The 20,679-nt window shown below is 34.2% G+C and overlaps 1 protein-coding gene across 3 annotated transcripts; it reads right to left on the bottom strand.

The window, feature by feature from the left end:
- Positions 1 to 2,751: 2,751 nt before the first annotated feature.
- On the bottom strand, positions 2,752 to 20,670 carry LOC129000924 (damage-control phosphatase ARMT1-like). 3 transcript variants are annotated; one of them, XM_054428008.1, is made up of 9 exons: positions 20,579 to 20,670; positions 17,436 to 17,519; positions 15,802 to 15,902; positions 13,474 to 13,703; positions 13,120 to 13,282; positions 5,652 to 5,826; positions 5,077 to 5,304; positions 3,655 to 3,906; positions 2,752 to 2,988 (listed from the first exon to the last, which is right to left on the bottom strand). In XM_054428008.1, exons 3-9 carry the CDS (start codon positions 15,841 to 15,843, stop codon positions 2,837 to 2,839), a joined length of 1,242 nt encoding a protein of 413 aa, XP_054283983.1. In that variant the 5' UTR covers positions 15,844 to 15,902; positions 17,436 to 17,519; positions 20,579 to 20,670; the 3' UTR covers positions 2,752 to 2,836. The 3 variants fall into 3 exon arrangements, with proteins under 3 accessions (XP_054283983.1, XP_054283981.1, XP_054283982.1); XM_054428006.1 differs by having other exon boundaries at positions 15,797 to 15,902; positions 20,579 to 20,664; XM_054428007.1 differs by lacking the exon at positions 20,579 to 20,670 and adding an exon at positions 18,334 to 18,545 and having other exon boundaries at positions 15,797 to 15,902.
- Between the last annotated feature and the right edge of the window lie 9 nt (positions 20,671 to 20,679).

Raw genomic sequence — 20,679 nt, 5'->3', positions numbered from 1 at the left:
TGTGTTTAAAGTATCATTTTTCAGTATGCTCCGATTTTGTTTTTACAAGAGGTAGGAAGCTGAAACTTTCACAGAATATTTTTAAAATGTACTTTATAGATTGTGTAAGGTTTCAAAATGTTCGGAGCATAAATGGGCAAGTAATCTAAAATCAAACGTTTAAACCCTTCGTGGGACACCCTGTATATATATACGTCCGTGAACGCGATAACTTGAGTCATTTTTGTCCGATTTTAATGAAATTTGGTTTAAAGGTGTAAAGCGGGATAAACTTGAGTGAGTTCGCGAACCAGCACGATCGGACCATGGGAACGGGGCTTTACGGGGGGTTTTGCGTGGTAAAAATTGTTTTTTCTCACTTTTGACCCTCAAAACGCAAAATATCCCAATTTCTCTTTAGACCTTTTTAAAGAGCTTAAAAAACAATTAATTTAGTATATAAAAGTGTTGTTGTTCGGTTATTGGTAATGGAGAAAATTTAAAAAAATTGTTAATTTAAAATTCCTATGTTATTCTTATGGAGAATATTATAAAATGTTGTTGTTTGCTTGTTTATCGATATATTTTGATCAAACTTGGCAAATTTATTTATTTTATACTAAGCTATCAATATTTTACTAAAAACACACTTAATTAGTTTCCTTGTAGCAGCAAACCTAGGTACTCGTTAAAGCTAATGTTATTAAAATATTTTTAATTGAAAATGAATTCAGACAAATGGAAATTCGCTTAGTTGGTAGGTTTGCTGCGGCGGGGGTATTTAATTCTTGTACTTAATTTTATTGTCTCTAATTTTAAAACGAAAGTAAAAGTTTAATAGCACTCAATAGCGCTATTACCTTTCGGTCCTCTTATAAATTGCATCGGGGTGATAACGACTCACTGTGTACCACTACATTGTTATGGTAAATTTTGAGCAGTGTTTTTGTATTAAATATAAGTAATATATACCGTTAGAAAGGTAATATTCTGACAAAAAAACTGTATGTAAGACGTTTTCAGCTACGTGTAACGGAATCCACGACACTTAGCAAAATGATTAAAAAAAAATCTAGATCAAAAACAAAATATTTAATAAAACTATAAATATTCGTAGTATTATGAATCTAAACAATGAAGTAAAGTACACCATCGGAAAGGTAATTTTTTCGTGATTAATAATCACTAAAAATGTAGGGCATTATTAGAGTATGAACCCGAGTTATATAGGGAAATGTAGAATCATGTCACACAACTTTGGCGGCCATTTTGATTACGTCATCAACACCCATAGAGTGCCCGAAAAATTTGTGTCCCGGACTTTTTGGACTCGTCTACGCATGTACTATCCGAATCCAAAGGGGCGCGTTGGTTGCCAGATGTGAAATATTTTTCAGCTAACCCACCCCACTAATACAAGGGCGGTCCTAGACATATATTTTGGGGGGGTCACCGGGGGGCCTGGGGGGTATGGAATGCCCCCCAGTAAAGGAGGGGGGTCCGGGAAAAATTTGGAAATAACGTGCTAAAATGAGTGGTTTTAAAGCTATTTTGAGGACCTAGTTTAATGTGTTCAAGCTTCCCAGTTTATTTAAAGGTCAAAGAAATGTCTAAAAATAAACTTGTATAATGTCATGTTTTTGCATTATTGAGACTTGTGGTTTTAATATCAAAGGAATACCGCAACATTACAACACATTCAAGCATTATATTGATTTACGAAAACATCCTTCCAACTGGTGCCGATGTGCATGCTAAACAGAAAATGTCCAAAATCAGACCAAGATTTCAAAAAAAGAGAACTTATTTTATCTAAGAAGTGTTTAAGAACTTGCACCAAACACGACTGCATTATACCTGCCCAGTAAGCAACAGTTAACCTATAAAGTACACTACCCAACTAACGTTGCATCGGCGTCCCGTCACTGATACCGCCTGAAGAACTGGTTCTCAGTATTCTCATTTTTTTATACGCCAGTGCCAGTGGCATTTTACAAGGGGTCAACGTGAGGATAAAGTTTTTGTGCAAGGTTTTTGTGGTTGTGTCGGGAATTAAATCCGTCCCTTCCGCATCTAAGTCTGAGACGCTACCATTTTGTTGTTGTTTTGTGGCTAGCAACATGCCTATTGGGCTGTGTTCTTAAATATGATATCAGGTGCTCTAAATATGAATACTATTTAATATTGTAAGTTTTGAAATGTGCTACGGTAATCATTGAATTACATTACTGTAATTACAAATTCCTAACGCTGAAAAAATAATAGATACAATAGTAGATACAAAATAATAGTGTTTATATATTAACATTTCATTTTTTTTCTTGCACTCTTTTACTTTTATGATGGCTGGTCATAGACAAAACATCACTTCTAATACCAACAGACATTATTTTTGTTAACTACACACACAGTCCCAATTACATCACCAGAGTTGTAAGTTGTAGCGCTAGTTCTCCAGCTTCGTCTGACATGACTTCTAGCGCGCTGGAGAGCTAGCAACTAAAGCTGCTGGATCTCATAGCGAGATTTAGCTGCTGAAACAAGCTCCGTGTGACAGGGCTTAAGTCACAGGTGTGTCTCTGTAAATTAATTTTATCTCATTTTAACAGATGGCAAATTTTTTTATTGCTGATGATAAATTGGTTTATAATTGTGTTATCAATATTTTGCACGGACAAAAATAGTTTCTTCTTTTAATGTATTTTCCTTTTAAGTCACGTTTTATCCAGCTTTCTTAATTTCCAAGAAACACAGGACAAGAATGTTGAATGGTTAAATAAAACAACAGTAAACAGTTTATTAAAAATCACAGGTACATTGCAAGAGAAATTAAATGATAGGAAAACAGAGTTTGGAGTTATAAAGCAAGTTTTTTAATTTCACTGCTCACTTCACTCTCCAGATTGTTTTTTGTGTTTGTGCCATCAAACTGGATTAGTCCATAGTCCCCTGTTAGGAGCCAGTTTCTGTTTTTGGCAGCAACAGGTTCAAACACGTATGGATCAAGTCCTGAAAGATTTATTCTAATTAACACAGAATAAATTGCTTAATAATTGCAGCTACAACAACCAAAAAATTATCATTAAATGAACATAATTGTTTTGAATTGAAACAGAAAACTAGACTTTAATAATTTGTCACCGTATATTCAAGGATAATTTAATAAACGGTCTGGGGCCAGTGATGCAAGAGGTTTAAGGTTTGTAAAGGGGAGCATTACTCACCATAGAAATCCTCCCGATTCTTGGCTCTCACTTATAACTCAACACTGCCACTACCAGAATTTTGTTACTTGATAATAGTTTTGTATTTCTTTGTCTATTCGGGGATCACATGCTATTAGTTAGCTTAGGAATAAGTATATTGACATGTTTTTGGTAACTTTTTTAATATGATTGTATGTATTAGAGATGGACAGGTCCCGAAATTTGGGGAAATTCCTGTTCTTTTTATATTTAGGGCCGGTTCTAGACATTTTTCTACCGTAAGCAAACAACATTTTAAAGCTTTTAAATCATTTACATGAGAATAAAAGTATACCATTTTTCTACAAAGGGAGAGACAGTTAAAAAAGTACTAAAAATAATACTATCAACAATAATTATTGTTATTATTATAATTATTTGCCTACAGCTGAATCGTAGAATGGTAAACAGTCACTCAAGATACACATACCGGCAATCAGATCTGCCTTGGCGGTGCGCAGGGCTACAATTGGAGCAGGGTTGAAGCCTCTCAGAGCCGCATGAAACGGAGTTGTGTACTTCCAGTTGATATCTCCGAGCAACTTGCGATAGTTGAGATCCCCCTTGAAAATGATGATGCTGCTCTCAGCCAACATACTGTGCAGCTTGGGGTCTTGCTCCTTCATCTCGTTGTAAGAAAAGGGCAAAGTCCAAAACGGCTCACTGTGAACACTCCACTTACCTAGTGACATTTAGAATTGTGATTACACCCCTAAAAATGCACTTAAAATAATAGGCAAATAGGAGACTATGTATTAGAGGTAACACAGGGGTCTCATAGATGCAGAAATTGAGAAAGCTTACGAATAGATATACTTTCAAATTTTTTCCAAAACAATCAGTTACTTTTGAATCCAGATAAAACAAAGTTCATAAATTTTGAGACCCGTCAGACAAGACTTTCAATTAATCCTTCACTAGAAATTAATCAGAAACCTATTGAAGAATTAGAAAATATTAGATTCTTAGGATTTGAAATTGACAAAAATTTAACTTGGAATTCTCACGCAAACAAAGTAATAAAAAAAACTGTATCTGGTCTATTTGCATTAACTAGATTAAAAAATCTTCTTAATCAAGTAACATTAAAATCAATATACTTTTCGTACATACATTCTGTTATTTCTTTTGGAATATCTCTGTATGGCGCTACATCTATCAATAACTTAGAAACAATCCTAAAATTACAAAAACGAGCTATAAGAATTATTTTGGACCTTGACTCGAGAACTTCAAAAGAGCATTTTAGATCATTAAAAATAATGACAGTATATGGATTGTACATCTATGAAACAGTTCTATATGTTAAAAACAGATTTTCTCAATTGGCGTTAACTGGTGAACACCACCACTACAATACCAGAAACAAAACCAACATTGCTCTAAACCGCCACAGATTAGAACTTTACAGTAAAAAACCAAGTTATACCGGCTCCAAATTTTACAACAAAATTCCAAATGAAATTAAATTGGCAAAAAGCATGGTCGAATTTAAGAGGGGTCTTAAAACATTTCTCATCAACAAGGTATTGTATTCCCTTGATGAACTTTAAATTTTTTAGAAGGAGCATTCATTTGTAATTTGTATAAACTTATGTTAGATTTTAAGAACTTTGTATCCATAGAATATAACATTGTAATATAAAAACATTTAAGAGAATGACACTATTCATGTACTTTGTGCTTCAATGAATAAAGAAATATTGAATTGAATTGAATTGCTTCTTCTATTGCTTCTGTCTTTTGTTGATGAAAAAGGTCACAGTTACCAAGTGTTTTGCTAGAAAGAAAAATATATATACATACATACATTAACAAAGAGAACTTCAATGAAAATCAGTACTTTACCTACCATGGTCCAAGTAGTCATGCCAGCGAGCTGCCAACTGTTGACAGGCAGGAGTGTGGTTGGAAAGTCTCTCTATCACCTGGTGAAAGTCTTTCTCCATCACATCAGAGACAAACCACGGGATAGCTTTGCAATGGAACCTCACCCTCACTGCGTTGTACATAGAAGTCAGATAGTCGGCGAGACATAAATCCATCATGAGTTCCAAGCCAGTGTTGTCCAGTACAATATCTGAAATTACAACATGTGTTTTATAATTTATATGCCGCATTCAAATTTACTCTGAGGATTTAAAGGTTCATTCGTGGATCGTAGACAAATTTTGATTACAACCAAGCTCTCATTTATGCAAAGCGAGTCAGTTAAAATCTGACACCATCCCAGTACCAAGTTCCTCACTTCCCTTACTGCTATTCTAGACAATCCCCACGCCTCTGTGACGCTCATTCTTGTTGTGTTAGAACAATGAGAGGGAAAGTCATCGATCAATTAAGGAGAATCTAAAAGAACCATAATCATTCAATGATGAACTTTGCACTAAGTTGTGCTTGTATTATTAATGAGCAAAACATACGTACCTATGATGAGGTCTTTGACAATTGAGGATTTAGAGATTTCTACCCAGATGTCATGTGAGTTGTCTATGAGAATAAACTCATCAAATTCATCCAACAGTTTAAACGGATCGCCTTTCACCTCCACATGATTTCCACTAGACATGGATAAGTCGACTCTGTTGGCCCACAAAGAATGCTGTAAACAATTTACAATTTATTTTCTAAAGGTCTACCGGTATCTAAAAAATAAATAAGATTTCTAGATTTCCAATAAAATGTATAGTGAAACTTATAAATAATTTATGATGCATTTTTTAAATGACCCATACACATTTCTATAGTATGAAATATTTTGTTACTACATATAAATAATAAGCAAGTCGTACATTGTGGTTAGGCTTCATTACTAAACAAATAATATAACTTACCTTCCCCATTTCTCCGTGAAAAAGGTATACAATACACTACAACTGCCTTGTAAATAATATTTTTCAATTTAACTATGCAAACTGGGGCAAAATATAGGGGCATTTTGGAATGACTGATCGGCAGTTCCAGGGTTAAACATTTCATAATGCAAAAGACTATTTAATACAATACAATACAATACAATATTCTTTATTGTTAATTCGTCAAGAATTACAATAGTGTCAATACAATAGTGAATTGTACATGTTAATTTTCATAAAATTCCTTTATTGAGTAGAAGGGTCTTGCGATTAGCCACTTCTTCAGCTCCTGGTGTAGCTTGTTGCCAGTCAGGTCTCTCAGGTAGTCAGGTAGATGGTTCCTCAGCTTGCAGCCGGTGTAGGAAGGTTTTTTCTCCCAAAGAGTTGTTCGGTGAACTGGTAGTGCAAATTTGGAGCCATGACGGGTGTTGTAGTGGTGCAGGTCTTGGTTTCTTGGGGGGTTTATTTCATTCACATACTTAATGGTTTCAAGTATGTAGAGAGACACCACTGTGAGGATTCCTAGGTTTACGAATGCTAGTCTGCAAGTCTGTGGTGGTACAAGGTTGGCGAGGGCTCTTATGGCTTTCTTTTGAAGGACAAGAATTCGATTCATATTTTTTGTTGAAGTTCCTCCCCACACTGTCAAGCCATATCTAAGATGCGACTCTACCAGTGCGAAGTAAGCTGTTTTGGCCACAGAGAGTCCGCCTATGTAGTTTATCCTTCTGACGACATATATTCCAGTACTGATTTTTTTGCTTAGGTGGTAGATGTGCTCTTTCCATGTCAGTTTGTTATCAAGGATAACACCGAGAAATTTTGTGTAGTTTTCTATTGTTACATCCTCTAATTGAGGGACTAAGGTAAACGCACCAGTAGCTGACAGTATAAGAAACTATACGCACTTAATAATCCGTGGTTTTGAATAAATAGGAACTAAAGAGATATTACGGATTTTATGGGATTCTAAATTTAGTGTAGTTTTCAAATTTGTCACACAAAAAGGGTTTTTAAAATATATTTTATAACATTTTGGAACTTAATTCAACCTTTGTACGTGTTCCAGTGGCTGACAGTGAAAAAAGTGCTTGTACCAGTAGCTGACTATGTGTTGTCCCAGTAGCTGACACTGGAACTATAAATGTAATAGCTGCTAAACCTAAGGGTTTTAATTTATAAGACGAATAAAATCTAACTTAATAATTAAGTTATAAATAAAATCATGAAAACGTTACTAAGAAAATTTATTTTACATATTTTAAAATAAAAATATTTACATAAAAAAAATATATATATATTTTATAAATATTAAAAAAAATATAAATTTTTTAAATATATTTGTCTTATTAATTAAAAAATTAAAATCATTTTACAAAAATGTGAGATTACATAAATTATAAAAAGCATGCAAATTTCGATGGGTAAAACTAATTTAATATTGTGCAAGTAGCAAATATCCCCTGTCAGCTATTGGAACTTGTATGGCTTTTGTGTACCAAAGCCTGACATTGATATAATTTTAAATCCAAAACCCCTAAAACCCCAATTTTATCATGAAATTGTCAACAAAGGTATAATTGATAAAAATAACGAGCCTAACCATTAATAATATTTAAGAAATTTTGCGAAATGACAAAAAACCAAACTTACCTTCTTAACAGTTTCATTAAGGGAATCGACTAAATGTGATGTGTACAGACAGGGTTGCTTTCAAACCACCACCATTCAGCGAGTATGTGCTAAATTTCACAAATTGTTTTGTAATCAAATCAGGAATAAACATATGTTCTTCTAACAATGCAATCATGTGTAAATATTTTTAAGAGGCCACATTATAATGTAAAGAAACTCAAACTGTCAGCTTCTGGAGCACTGTCAGCTACTGGTGCATTTACCTTATGTCTTTTTTCTTACTGAAATTCAGAGTTGTAGTTTTTGTGGGATTTATTGCTAAGTCATTGTTCTTTGAGTAGAGGATAGCTTTATTTAAGATCGATTTTGAATTAAGGTAAAGGCTTTGGGCTGTGTTGTCCTTGATCAAAATGGTTGTGTCATCTGCATACATGATTGCAACAGCATTTTCACTCTCAATTTGTTTGGGGAAGTCATTAGTCAATAAGATGAATAGAATCGGGCCTAATACAGAGCCTTGTGGAACTCCTCTTGTCAGCTTGCTTTTTGAAGATTTGAAACTTTCTGTGACTTCATTTGATGAGTTTTTCAGTTCCACGACTTGTGAACGTCCCGTTAGGTAGCTTTTGAACCATTCTAGCGCAGAGTTTCTTATACCGAGTCTTTCAAGTTTCTTGCCTATCAGGTCGTGGCCCAGGCAGTCAAAAGCCTTACTGTAATCAAGGAAGATAGCGGAAATGTATTGTTCGTTTTCTATCTGGTCTAGGACGTACTCAATTCGTGCTGTTATAGCTGAGGATGTAGATTTATTCTTCCGAAAGCCATGTTGGTTGTCAGTTAAGAGTTTGTTATGATTAAGATGTGCCATTAATCTAGCCAGAGCAATTTTTTCTATGATTTTAGAGAAACTGGAGATGAGAGAAATGGGCCTGTAGTTTTGAGCATTTTCAGTTGGTCCTTTTTTATGTTTGGGGTATATTTTACTGACTTTTATGGCGGATGGGAATTTGCCTTCTTTAAATGATTTATTTATAAGATAAACCAGAGGAGAGATGAGTTCTTGAGAGCAGTGCTTTATCATCTTAGAGGAAAACTCATCTATTCCACTTGATGTTTTGGCTTTTAGGGAGTTTATTATCGTTTTAACTTCTTTATAGGATGTTGAAGTTAGGGTAAGGTGTATTGGGCAGACTGGTTCCTCTCCACTCAGCACTGTTTCAGGGTCTATAACGATTGCTCTGTTTTGGTCAAGGGTATTTTCTGCTATATTTGAGAAGAATGTGTTGAAGTGTTCGGCCATTTCTTTTGTGTTGTTTGTGAGTTTGCCATTTATTTCTAATTCTGCAAGGGTTTTCTCTTCACATTTTCCTTTCCTTTCCTTGTTTATAACTTGCCATAGTGCTTTTGGTTTGTTGTCAGCTTGTTCTATGAAGCTAGCTGTTGAGGACATTTTTAGGTTTCTTAGTTTCATGTCGTATATCCTTTTTCTATTAATCATTTCTAATTTGTCTTCATTTCTGTTCGTTAACTCAAACTTTTGCAGAGCTTTCAAAAAGTTCTCTTTAAGGTATTTTGCTTCAGGATCGTAGTACTTCATATGTTTTTTTGTTTTTAATAATTTTAGTTTTCTTTAATGGGCATGTATAATCCAGTGCTGTTTGAAGAATATTATGAAATTTGTTGTAGGAGGTTTCAAGATTGGGTGAAGAGTAAACATGTTCCCAATTTTGTAGATGGAGGTGGGCCTTCAGATTGTTTAGGTTTGTGTTGTTTAGGCTTCTTTTCATTACAAATCTTTGGGAAGTGTCTTCTTGGTGTGTTTTCAGCAGGCACAGCTGCGCAGTGTGGTCAGATAGACCAGTATGCACAACTTGTCCAGTAATATACGCACATGGTATGTTTGAGCATATACAGTCTATTGAAGTGGCTGTGTCATGGGTTATTCTGGTGGCCTCTAGAGGAAATCTCCAGATGTTTTGTGTGGTTAACTCTTCTTCCAGCATGGTGTTTTTGGAATCTTGGGTGAGCCTGTCGATATTTATGTCACCGATAAGTACAGTATTATGTTTTTCTTGTGTACTTCTTGTAGTTCTAGCGTGTCTGATAGGAGGTCAAGGGCAATTCTTGCATTTTCGATTGGTGGTCTATAGATTCCCAGAATGTAGATATCCTTTTTCTTTGTTGTCTGCATGCGAATCATTGCTGCTTCGAATATTAACTCCTGGCATGTGTTTGATATGTTAATAGCTGATACTGTATCAGCAAGGGATTCCTTGGAATATATTGCAACACCTCCAAGTTTATGTTCTTCTCTACTAAAGTGGGTAATTAAAGAGTAGCCGGGAATTTTTGTAGCTTCTAGCTCTGTTTTTTTCAGTCCGTGTTCAGTCAAGACTAGAATGCTTGGTTTTGTGTCATTGAGAATATGGTGTAGTCTGTTCGTCTTTGTAGCAAGTCCTCTAATATTTTGGTGCATTATTGCTACACAAGAATTATTTGGAGATTTGCAGATTTTTCTTTTGCTTTTTTCAGGCTGTTTGTTTCTAAAAAAGGGGTTATAGTATGGGGCACTGTAGAGTGATTAGATTGTTGACTTGAATTGGGTTCTTGCAGCTGCTCATGTTTCTGTTCTCCTTGAGAAGAGAGGCAGTCCATCTCGGTCATGTTTAGTCGCTTGGTGTGTGACAGAATATTCTTTTTATATAGGTCTATATTTTTCCAAAAGAAGTCTTCAATGGTCTCTCCCGGCTTAAGAAGCTTGGCGGTGATCGGGGGTTTCCCTGTGTTCTTTGGTTTAGTTGATTTGTTTGGGGGAGATATAGTGCCCTTGAAAGTAGAGCAAACTCCTTTTGGAATTTTGATGGCCTTGGGTTTTTTAATATTTTGTTTTTTTGTTTGTTGTGGTTGACTTTGGTGTTCTGGTGCTTCTTTCCTCAACTTGCTTTTTGCTATTTGCAAGGAAACACTGAAATGGGTTTTCTTAGTAGTTGCCAATTTGTTTTTATTATATGAAACTCGTCTTGGTGTGTTAATTGGCTTGCAAGGAGTCTCCTTTTTCTCAGTTATTAGTTGCTGGGAATCTTCTACTGTTATTTTATCTTCTAATTTCTTCATTTTTGACTCCATATTATTCTGTTTTTCTTTTAGGGCCTTTAGTTCAAGTAGAATTAGTGTTTCTGTGTTTGATGCTTCTGGATTTTTGTTGTCTGAAACTGTGGTTTTGTTTGTGAGGTCCTTCGCCTCTGTAGTGGTTGTCTGTGTGCTTGTCTCTCTGAATGATTTTGTAGATTCTTCTCCGGTGTTTATTCTGCTGCATGTATTTTTTGCCTAAGGCATTTAATTTCATTCTCCATGTCCTTTATTTTTGTGTTGAAGCTATTAAAAGTTTCTTCCCTGTCTTTGTCATAATCTTCAAATGTTTTTGTGAGAGTGTTTCTCAGGCTTACTTCCTTTTCCAATTGGTGTTCTAGTTCAGTTATTGTTTCGATTAGGTCGTTGTTTCTAATTAGAATAGTATTTTTCTCATCTTCTAGTTGTTCAATTTGAGCGTGGTAGTTCATGATGTCGATGGTTTGTATGTTTGTTAGTTTCTGGGCCAGACTCGAGTTTTGTTGAGTCAGGTTGAGTACTTCTTCTCTTAGTTTGCTATTTTGTGCTAGAAGTGCGTTTCCAACTTCTGCTGCAAGTGTTAGAGAAGTTTCTAAATCGGGATCTTCTGAGTTTTCTAGTTCTAGAATTTTGTTTTCTACCTCGCCCATTTTGTTACCCTGACTTTCAGAGGATATTTGATTTGGGGGTGTGGGAGTTTGGTCTTCTTTTAGTTGTAACGCTGGCTTTCCAGAGGTGAGGGAAAGATCACTACAATTGTTACACCTCCATAGGAAAATGTCTTCTTTAGAAAGGTTTTTTAATTGTTTTTCTGTGATATTGACACACCCACCATGAAACCAGGAGTTGCAGGGACCAGTACATTTTATACTGGAGTATTTTACACCGATGTTGCATTCACCACAGGGATATTTTGAAACTTTTTTGTTCTTCGACATAGTTCAGGTGTAAAATTGTATCAGTTTTGAAAAGTTTGGCTGGTTCTTTATGTCAGGAATCTTGAGGTTCAGGTTAAAAATTATATCAGTTTTGAAAAGTTTGGCTGGTTCTTTATGTCAGGGGTCTTGAAGTTCAGGTGTAAAATTGTATCAGTTTTGAAAAGTTTGGCTGGTTCTTTATGTCAGGAATCTTGAGGTTTAGGTTAAAAATTATAACAGTTTTGAAAAGTTTGGCTGGTTCTTTATGTCAGGAGTCTTGAGGTTCGAGTTAAAAATTGTATCAGTTTTGAAAAGTTTGGCTGGTTCTTTATGTCAGGAATCTTGAAGTTCAGGTGTAAAATTGTATTAGTTTTGAAAAGTTTGGCTGGTTCTTTATGTCAGGAATCTTGAGGTTTAGGTTAAAAATTATATCAGTTTTGAAAAGTTTGGCTGGTTCTTTATGTCAGGATGCTTGAGGTTCGGGTTAAAAATTGTATCAGTTTTGAAAAGTTTGGCTGGTTCTTTATGTCAGGAATCTTGAGGTTCAGGTTAAAAAATTATATCAGTTTTGAAAAGTTTGGCTGGTTCTTTATGTCAGGATTAGAACTATTTAAATAAATAAATAAATTTATTTCTGTTGTCAAAAATTTGTGTAGAGTAATAAAGAATACAGTGTTGCACTGTATTACTGGTTGGTAGTAGGTTGTAGACACTGTTAGAAGTGGCAGTGTCTGTGGTCAGTTTGCTGAGCGTCCAGTCAGCAACTCTCAGTTCAAACACTCCCAGGCAGCAGGTGTCGTGTTGGAAGTGATGAATGTGTAAAGCTGTGAGTTGGCTGTGACGTCACTGCTTGGTTGTCAGTTTGATATATTTGCAGAGTTTAATTTAAAGAATTTGGGCACTTGTATGTAAAATTGAAACTTTTAAACTATGCAATGTTTACAAGATAACCATCTGCTCTATGAATTTTTGAGGTAAATGTTATTTTTGGTATTAAACTTGTATTAATAACTTACAGCCATGTTCATTGTTCAGTTAGTCATATTGGCTTTTCATGAGATTTTCTTGAGGGTCACTTAAAATCTTGATTGTCTTAAAATCACTTGATGAGTTGTTGTTTGTATGTGTGTTGTTTAATTAGTAATTTTGTTGTTTTTTACCACTAAACTACACTTTAGATATGGGAGCACTTTGCAGGTGATGCTAGATGTCCGCCATCTTGGTTTTCACTTGTAAAAGCCTAACTCATGCAAATTCATCAGAATACAAATACAAAATGAAATAATTTTATATTTATACAACAGAAAAAAAATATTTAAACTAACACTAGTTAGCAATTTATATTTTGTTAACAATATAAAACTACCATGCTTTACGAACCTTTAACACACGTTGGAAATCCGAATGCATGGCATCCCATCTTATATCATGATCTTCAAAAAGTTTAACCAAATATATGGCCATTGCATCCATAAAATGTAAAGCTTCTTCGACAGCTTCTGTCTTTTGTTTATGGAATGGGTCGTAGTCACCTAGCTTTTTGCTGAAAAAATATAAAAAAATATCAAAAACATTAAGGTTACGGAACGTAAGTTAAATAGATTGATCAAATACTTAATATTGAAAAACTGAACGTAAGTTAAATAGATTGATCAAATACTTAATATTGAATGTAAACTAGCATGAATGAATATTACAACTTGAATAACTGATGCATAAGTGAAAATTTTCTACCTCAGCAAGAAAGCTTCCTTTATTCTTCGGTACAGATAGCACTCAGCGTAGAGCCATTCTGTCTTGTACCAAGACACTGTTGTTCCGTTTTCGGTTTTGTTTCGCCAATAAATATTCCATTTTGAAGCGTCTTCACCGCAGACCAGCTGTGTGAAATACTTGTCGGTTACCATCTCATTCTTTAGCTGGGATAAACAGCTTATAACTCTCTTCACATCCTCCTTACCTTCCTAGAAAAAAAGGAAAATTGGTTATTTTGACTTCCTAAATATGGTGAAATTTGAATGAAGTCATAATGTAATAAGTGTGCTGTTTTATTCCAAATATCCAGAATATTAATATTTTTAAATTACAGCACTGACTGGAAGGTTGTGCAGAAGTGTTAATTATAAAGGGATTTGGGATGTGGCTGGCACACAGGCCAGAACACTGTTACTTCTGCTCTGGAGGTCCAAGTACAAGTCCTGCCAATCACCAATGGAATTTAAATATGTTATATTGATTGAAACAAACCTGATGGTTTGGAGCCTACCTAAAACTATAGATGTTTAAAGTGAGGATTAATTTTTAGCGCTAATAAACCTTTTTCAGAAGATAAGTTATGGTGGTAAATTATGCTAAATAGATGATAATAGAGTTTAACACAATTAGGCTATTGACTAGAGCTCGCCCCGTGGTCGAAAACTCGACCAAAAGTATGTATAGTGCAAACTTTTCTATTTTCACCCCACACTGTAAATAAAACATGTGATTGGAGTTTCTTCCATTTGTTTCAATTTTCTGTTTATATTTTGTTGTTATTTCTTCACCAACATGGCAACCCATGTTAATTTTTTTATTTTTATTTTAAATTCATTTTTTGTCCTTATTTTTTAGCTTATTTTAATTTATAAATGGATTATGCACATCTACCTAGGCAAATATCTTTCTAACAGTATGCGTAGATCTTTCCTGCGATTCACAGGAGCTGAGAAAAAAGGTTTTCAATAAACATGCTTGTCTATTAACCCTCCGAGTGTCCATAGTTTAGGCCTTAATGTCCGCCTATTTTTGGCGCATTTGCAAGGTTTTATTAAAACCGATCTGAGAAGCTTAAAACAATGTTAATTCTACTGTTCTATATACCATTTTGTTTGGAAAATCATGGGCTTCAATATTATACATAAAACATAAGGAACATTTGTTTCAAAAAAATTTTTTAGGTAAAAAAAAATATTTTGGAAAATTTGCAACAAAAAAAATAAGTTTGCGCTCAATGAAATTGTATAAATTATAGGCCTATAAATATTTGAAAATAGCCACTTTGTTCTAAATTTTATGAGGATTACAAATATATATTAATATAAGGAAGTAGATTTGCAAATAAATAAGTTATGGGCAAAAAACAGATTTCAGTACATAGCGTTTAGCTAAGAATGCATAGCCTAACCATAGCTAGGAATCTGGCTGATAATTTACATCAATATCACTACCTACTTCTTCAGGATCATCAACCAGCCCTTCAAAATCACTTAAATCTTCTTATAATGCACCACGTATATCACTACTTTTGATTTTTAACACTAAAACAATGATAAACGTAATAAAACACATCAGTCATCAGTCCGAGGGTAACCTAGCTATTTACAAATACGCACGTCAGCTGTCTGCTACAATTACGATCGGCTCGGAGAACATACAGCGCTGAGACAGACCTCTGGAGAAAGCTTAGAATATAACGAAAAGAACGATACCTAACTCGATCCAGTTCAATCCGATTCAGTCAGTCATAGAGCCTTCGCCGTAAACGATGTTCGCGCGTCGAAAAATCGACGCGTGACACTACACAAAGTGTGTCGCGCGTCGATTTTTCGACGAGTGACGCTCGGAGGGTTAATATAAAGAATTAGCCCTATGTTAAATCTCCATAAGAAAAGTTTAATAACGTATCAATTTTTGACTCAGTTAACATAAATATTCTCAAAATACAAATAAAACCTGCACATATATAGGACCGATAACCTTTCTTTTGTTACAACCCAATCGTGTAAATTGGTCCAGTAGTATGTTGAGGATAGCTGTGGTAAGCTTAAAATTTGACCCCATGTTAAATCTTCATAAGAAAAGTTTAATTTCCATTTTTTACCCAATTAACATAAATATTTTCAAAATACAAATAAAACCTGCACATATAGGACCGGTAACCTTTCTTTTGGTACAACCCACGTGTAATTCGGTCAAGTACGGTCAGGCTAGCTGTCATAAGTTTTCCAAAAGTGTTTTAATATAGAAGATAACAGCTAACAATAAAATTTTACTTCAACTATAAGTTTAATAATCATACCTCACCATAAACTGCTGCAATAGATTCTTTATCTCTTGACAAACCATCTATAACCTTTGTTAAAATCACTGGCAATCTGTCCTTGACTGTAACATATGCAAAACTCCTGAAATTCAAAAGAATAATTAATTTAGATAGCCTAATTTGTAATTGTTTAATAATCAATAAATAATTTGGCTTCTGAATGTAAATATATATAAATATGCTTATATTATTTTTTATGGGTTCATTATTAGCTTTGACTATTAATCCAACAGTCAATGTTATAAGCAAATTCCCAGCTATTACCGTAGGTGGCACGGTCAGCCCTGGGCCCAGGATCAATTTACTTTTTCATTTTTATGTCCCCAAAGAAACACTACTCATCCAAATTGTTATAAATGTATATGTATATCTATACCTATATAAATATGTGAAATAATAAAAACCATAGTACCCTGAAATTCTATTTAACTTATACGTATTTCGGCCATGATTACAGTATAGTTAAAAAAAGTATGTAAAAAATGAAATAAATAATAGTTTATAACATGTTTTATAATTCACAGTAAATTTTGATTAAATGGTAATGTTGAGCTTTTTAACATGTGAATGTATAAGATTCTTCTCTGATTTGTCTGATTTTTTTCATGATTTGGATTTTGTTTTTGCTATTGCATAACATTGAGGATTTGGTCGCCGTGTTCTTTTGAGTATAGGTAGAATTGAAATTCTTCTTTTATATAAATTTTTTACCCTTTTTATATGTCTGTGAACAAGATAACTCGAGTAATTTTGGTCAGATTTTGATGAAATAAGATTTGAAGGTGTCGGGCGGGATGATTTCGTAAACCAGCGAGATTGGGTCATGGGAACGGAGTTTTAGGGGTAAAAATTGGTACAGCATTTCTCATTTTTGAACCTCAAAATAGCCTATAACATTTCCCAATTTCTCTCTAAACCATTTTCAAGAACTTAAAAGAAATGATTTATTACATTGATATGTTTTATTACGGATGGAGAATAAGTAAACTGTTGTATCACAGCAAACTGTACATTTTTTATGTAAGTTTGCTTGTTTATGGATAAAACTCAATTTACAAAATTCATTTATTTTACACAAAGCTATAACAGTAATATTTTACTAAAAAAATAACTTTATTGCACTCAATGTAGCAGCAAACCTAAGGTACTCATAACACCTAATTTTATTTAAATTGATTTAAGTGAAAATCCACAATGGACAATGGAAATTCGCTTAGTCTGTAGGTTTGATGCTTCGGGGGTGTTTTTACTTGTTAAAGGTGTGTTGTTACAGAGTTGCCTAGTGTCCTACAAAAGTTATTGTCCTGAACATCGGTGTGAGAGGAATTAATTTTATCCCTGGCATATCCACCAAAATTTTAGGGTTTAGGTACGCTACAAACTACCAGAGGCGTTGTAATTAATGAAAGATAAAGCTGTGTTTGAATCTAAAGTGGAGGTCAGGGTTAAAAATAGCTTGGTACTGTATTGCTTAACTGTTTTCTGCCTACAAAGAATCATTTACCAAGAGAATCATAACCCAGACTTTCCAGAGGTAGGACCAGCTTGTGAATCTAGGTTTTTGGATTAGTCTTTAGTACCGTACACCTTGGACAGTTATAAACCTACAACTCACCTCATATATTTTGCACTCAGCGGAGCATCCCAAGGAGGGGCGGTATCTTGCACTGATGCCGCCTTTGAAAGTTTGTCTTTGTTACTAAAAAATAAGCAAAAATGTTGAATTGAAAAAAAGGCAATGGAATAACTTATTATACAACACAAAAAAGTCTCATAAATTCTCTTAAGTGTAAGGTATAAACCTATAACATTTAATCCAAGGAAAATTAAATCCAACCATCTATTAAATTTACAATTTTTTGGAATTTCTTCCATAACCGTCAGGTATATATACAACAACCCTTCAATATACTCAATTATTTGTTTATTTGAGCTCTACAAAATGATTTGTAGAGCTGACTTATTTTTTATAACTCTTTAACAGCTCTACTAGTTGGATAATCATATATCATTGTATTAGGCCTAGTTAGGCTGGGTGCTTTCAATAATAGAGAAACCATTTCTCTATTACCTATTGAACTATTAAACTGTACCCCTCTTTTGTAAGTTATGATTTACATCAATTATTGATGTAGAGTAAATCATACAAGGGGTACAGTTCCGCGGATAAAGTACTAACTTCTAACTAATATGTTATCAGATATTAAATCTCGATTATTTCATTAGATATAAATACCTATTGAATGTAAACACTGATTTCCTTTTTCTATGGGTATTTTCAAGATTTTTTATGGCATAGCACTTATTTCAATTGGTTACAGACCAATTGCAAATACTGCTAAAATAAATTAGAGTGGGAAAATTTATAGTCAATCATCCTTATATCCAAAAGAACCATAGATCAAAGTTCTGCCGTTCTGGTAAACTGTGTACACAAAGGTTTTCATACACGTGATCGTAAAAATATAAGTGCAAAAACAAATATACTAGGCTAACAAACTATTCATGTTTACCTCATATTATTGCTGGCAGTTTTAAAGGCTAGGCCTTCTTACTTCCTTCAACTTGGATGCCAATAATAAATAGAAATTATTTCACTTAACCTTAAATAAAAATGTGAGTCATTTTATAACATGTTTTGTTCCTAATTCAGGTAATTTTTGTTATATAAATTAAAATAAATAAACAAATTAGTATAAATTTTGATACACGAATGACAGAACGAGATCACACAGAACAGAAATAGTTTGTCAAGTCAAGAACAAGCAGACGACGAAAGGGATCGGGTGCAAATAAAGATTAGATTGAACGAAACAGCTGTCTTGTCAGAGCAGTATAAGAGAAAAGTAATTTTCTTATAGGTACTGTGTGTATATTGGTAATTGGAGGCTATTTTGTCAAAGAATACAGGATCTTATTCCGTTTTAAGTAAGATTTCTTTACAAAATCAAAATGTTATTAGAATATAGAATTCTGTGTCATTTAGCGAATTTCTACTATTTGGAAGAATATATTATTACCGTAGGTGGCATGGTAAAACTATAGATTACACTACACACGCATGTCGACATGTCCTGTTTAATATATCATCTGGAATTCGGAGGGGGTCTGACTATCAGACTGATCATTCCGAGGGATGTTTGTACAGTACTTCTTTTCTCACTTAAGGTACGTTTTGCTTGGAGCGACAGGTGCGACTGTCGCTTCAAGCAAAACGTACCTTTTGGCGAATGCTGGAATGGTTAACTCAATTAAGTGCCCGCCAACCAGAATGAAGATAGAACCATATAGATGGGGCTATGTTTTATCATAGACAAAAGGAGATAGAACCATAGACAAAAAGAATTATAGAACTCAGTTACTGTATGTTGTTTCATTAAAACCCTAAGGTGACCCTCAATAAATCAATCGTTTTCTATAATCTTGTTTTGTACTTTCTATTACTTTTAACTTCATAGTATCCAATAGTCAATGCTGTTACTTTTAAACTACAGTAGTAGCATCGAATAAATAAACACCATTTGGTAACATAAAATGGTGTTTATTTATTCTACGACTATGGTAGTAGTTAGGAAGACATTTTATGTTTTAAGTGTCCTCCTATCAAAATACAGCTACAATTTAGACGAGTGCCGTTTTACAATAACGTGCATTTTCAAATTCTGAAAAATCTTTAAATAAGAAAAACTTGTAAATTTCACACTTCAATAATTGTGCAAAATGTGTCCTTGCAAACTGCAATCAATTATATTTATTTAAAAAATGATTATCAGCTCATAGATGATATTTTGTTGGTATTTTTATTTACTGACTTTTGATCTATTTATCAGTGTGAAAGCTTGATAACACGAGCAAAAACTGCTGCAATAATGCAAATTTGACAAAAGGGGTAAACAAACCAATAGGCTACGTTTATTCAAACAAAATTGCAAACCTCCATGATCAGACAATGGGGATGCAGTTTTATGGAGTAAAAATGGGATTCTTTTTACTTTCCTGTATGTAAGTTTAAATGGAGAAAGTATTGTTAATCAAAATACACTCAACTCCGAATTCGGACAATGTCCGAAATTTTTACCCACTTCGCGATGTGGACGGAGTGTAATACCCACGTCGCGGAGTGAGCCTTTTATTCGGACATTGGCCGAAGCAAAATGCCCAGACCGCGTAGTGGGTGAACTGATTATTTACTCAAATGCCGAAGTTAAAACGTTTTTCGGTGATTGAGCAATTCCAAAATATCCACAACGTGGTGTGAACAAAAGTAATTGTCCACGTCGGGTTGTGGGTATGCGCAAACACAGAATTCTCGTTCTCACAGGACATCCATAATGAAGACCTAAATAGAGAGCAGTTAGCATACCTTTGTGCACTCTGTGCCCAAGAAATTGTGCTATTAATATAACATGGGAAAACTGTGTAACTTCCTTAAATATCCAGACACAAACAATGTCCAGAACACGGAAATAAAATTAATCTCAGTTTCAGTTGGAGGCAACGTGGATGTTCCTGATGTTGACTGGGGACTCTTGGGACTAAACACTGAGTTCTGGAGAAATAGTTCTCAAGAAACCATTCAACCGCTTACCCATGAAAGGGTTGTTGACAAGGTAATGGGAAAAAGTATTTGACAGGTTGCCGATACCGTTTATTTTTAATAGATAGGAAAAAATTGAAATTACTTTAGTTTGAAAACTAAAAAGGGCCACTCTAAATTTGCCAGCCAGTACAAGTAAATATTGAAATATATTTACTCACGTTATAACAAATACCATAACTAAACACTGAATACAACTCTGAAAAAAATGAGCACAACTTAACACTTTACACATAATCACCAATGGTCACCGACTCAGAAT

The sequence above is a fragment of the Macrosteles quadrilineatus genome, unplaced genomic scaffold (assembly GCF_028750875.1).
Source record: "Macrosteles quadrilineatus isolate MER2022 unplaced genomic scaffold, UCM_ALF_1.0 Scaffold_8__2_contigs__length_117827958, whole genome shotgun sequence".
Lineage (NCBI taxonomy): Eukaryota > Metazoa > Arthropoda > Insecta > Hemiptera > Cicadellidae > Macrosteles > Macrosteles quadrilineatus.
Note: the sequence above shows the minus strand (reverse complement) of the source record. Positions and strands in the feature narration are given on the sequence as shown.

What these genes read in the sequence shown, in the direction of transcription:
- LOC129000924 (XM_054428006.1), bottom strand. Translation starts at nt 20,652, where the DNA reads ATGTGTAAAGTGTTAAGTTGTGCTCATTTTTTTCAGAGTTGTATTCAG. An exon ending in GTTATGGTATTTGTTATAAC is followed by an intron (nt 17,520 to 20,578) that starts GTGAGTAAATAT and finishes CTTATTTTTTAG; the next exon opens with TAACAAAGACAAACTTTCAA. An exon ending in TGTCAAAGACCTCATCATAG is followed by an intron (nt 5,305 to 5,651) that starts GTACGTATGTTT and finishes TTGTAATTTCAG; the next exon opens with ATATTGTACTGGACAACACT.